The following is a 2,647-nucleotide window of genomic DNA, read 5'->3' on the forward strand; positions in this document are numbered from 1 at the left end:
TTCTAATACAACAACAAGTCAAGTACAAGGTCCTTTACAAAATCATCTACAATGTAAGTATTGGCATGCCATTCTGATTGAAGATATTCGGTGATGTCATTCATAGTCATTCCCATTTAGTAATAGATACAATGTTGACCACACACTAGATAGTTCAAATGCTGTACTGCAATGGGATTACAAATCCATGTTTTACATTGCTGGTTTAAGAAATTGATAAAATCTAAATGAAAGGGAGACAATCCATAAGGATCATAATATTCTCCACGTCTTTCTTCGTCTATATACATAGCAATCCAATGTTGTCCTTGTTTATTATCTGGGTCAGTATTACAAACCATGATACTAGGAACACTTAAAGGACATGTACATGTAGATAATGTATTTCTAGCATACACCGCTGCAAAATTAGGAGAAACGGCTTGTAGGATCAGTTCTATTTCTAAAGTATTCATCATGCACTATAATCAAAAAGAATTTGCCTGTTACGATCTATTTCTATGATGTTGTCAAATTCAGCATACACCACAACGTTGATGGTATTGGGTAGGGCTGTTCCGAAATGCAATTCCAAAGACAAGTTTCCCTTTTTTATAAGGTGAAATGTACCCACTTCTGAAAGGTCAGGTGTCAGATCAAATCCAAACAGGGTAAAACCAGTGCCATATGCATCCTGTGAGATGTTATTACCCTCGTCACGAAACGTTTTGCCGGTAGTGTTAAACAGACCCATGTAGCTTCTTACGTAATGTTTCTGAGTGAAATTTGGCTGCAAAGGCTTGGTGGGGACTTGTTTGCCATCCACGTTCAGGACAACAAAATTAATATCAAAATCTTTAAAATGAAAAGGATTCTTGGTGATGAGTCCCCTATAGGCATCACTGTCTACACATCCAATGACCAATCTCTTAGGCATTTGTCCTAGAAACAGATTATCCTTTACAAAATTGTGATTTCCTCTTGGAACAGAAAATACTTTCATTGCAATTCTTCTGATTGGGTATTTGGCAGGTGATATTTCCAAGGCTTTTGCATGGGCTAGTCTCACTGATGGACTCAGTCTAACTTTTCTCACGTTTAGATAGATGTCCTTGATGACAACTTTGAATTCTTTGTCTTCTCCCATCAAACAGAAAACATCTTTACTTCTGGTTAACGTTATTTTAATGTTCACATCATTGACAAGATATCTTTCCTGAGCAAATAGGTCAGAATGGAGTCTTCCCATCATTTCCACAGATCTACTGGTTGCTGTTGACAATTTCCTCTTGATGTAGCCATGATTATCGTTCCCGGCAGTGTCCATTTGCGCAGCTGTATCCTTATACCACATTCCACTGGTCAACTGAGATTCTTTGGCTGCAGGACCATAGCTGAGTAGCGTTTCCATTTAAGCTCTGAATGGAAACATATCGTTGGGTGATGAGACTAGTTTTTCATCGAGACAAACGCTGACATCCCCAAAGAGAGAATGTAACCAACGATTAACAGGTGCAACGTTTTCATCAGTAAGGTTGGTGCTATCATTATTGAGGATCTGTACTTTCACATAGAGGGAAGTATTTGCTAGATCCAAGTAATCATCTCCAGCTCCTGATACGTCAAAGACATAAGGGCCACCATCATTGACAGATGTGACCGTTCCAATTTGATGCCAGTATCCATCTTCTACACTGGTTTGAGTGGGTGGTGTATCAAATAAATCTAATTCTGACTGGACACATTCACAGGAGTTCTGATGAACTAAAGACATCTTTCAACGCCACTCTGTATAAACTACACAAATATTGCACACACACACACACACATATATATATATGCCTTTTTGGGGGGAATCATGCATCAAAGATATCTTTTGCTCTATGCTGATTGGATGATTCTTTTCTTTTCGTTTTTCTCCTTCAAGGTGGCCTTAGGTCTTGTAAAGCTGTACGTTTAAGCTGATCTCTAGCTTCAATGGCACGTTTTCTTGCTGATGTTTTGATGTTTTCCCCCTTTAGCAAATCACTAGTCAATTTCATGCCAGAATCAATTGCTTGTTTTCCTACAAGTCTCACTCCTTTCTTCACAATTGGAGTGATGCTCTTCATTCCAGAATGAAGTAAAGGCTTAATGGTTTTAAATAAACCTCTAAACAGACCTCCTATACCATGACCTCTCTACATTCTTGTTCCTCTGAAGACATTTCCACTACCACCTCCCCCAGCTTGATTCAAGTAATACCTATCAAATAGGTTTCTACATTGGTGAGCAGCTTTCACATTGATTGCTTTTCTTCAGTTTGAACCTAATAATAATTTCTTATATAGACCTTTTAGTTCTGATAAATTGAACTTAAAGAATGCCTCTTAAAATGTAAGGTGACGACAACTTTTCCTCTCTCAAATGGAATGGGTTTACCTGTATCGGCTCTCGACATTATTTCTATTTCTTGAAATTGACGTTGTTGTAATGGTACATAATCAATTGGTTGGAATTCATTACTGATGACATGTCCTGGCATATCCTCAATTGGAACTATTCTGACAAGTGGAACCCTGGAATCACCCACTATCTGTGGTTCAACCAAAGGACAGTAGACAAAAATGGAATAAAAACCTAGACGAACGTCAGCCATGTTCCTGCCAGTGTGTTTCCTTCAGAAAAC

The 2,647-nt window shown here is 38.3% G+C and overlaps 1 protein-coding gene across 1 annotated transcript; it reads right to left on the reverse strand.

The window, feature by feature from the left end:
- Positions 1-454: 454 nt before the first annotated feature.
- On the reverse strand, positions 455-1,390 carry LOC117332857 (uncharacterized protein F54H12.2-like). The gene has a single exon (XM_033891908.1). It carries the CDS (start codon positions 1,388-1,390, stop codon positions 455-457), a length of 936 nt encoding a protein of 311 aa, XP_033747799.1.
- Between the last annotated feature and the right edge of the window lie 1,257 nt (positions 1,391-2,647).

This window comes from Pecten maximus, chromosome 8 (genome assembly GCF_902652985.1).
Source record: "Pecten maximus chromosome 8, xPecMax1.1, whole genome shotgun sequence".
Taxonomy (NCBI): Eukaryota; Metazoa; Mollusca; class Bivalvia; order Pectinida; family Pectinidae; genus Pecten; species Pecten maximus.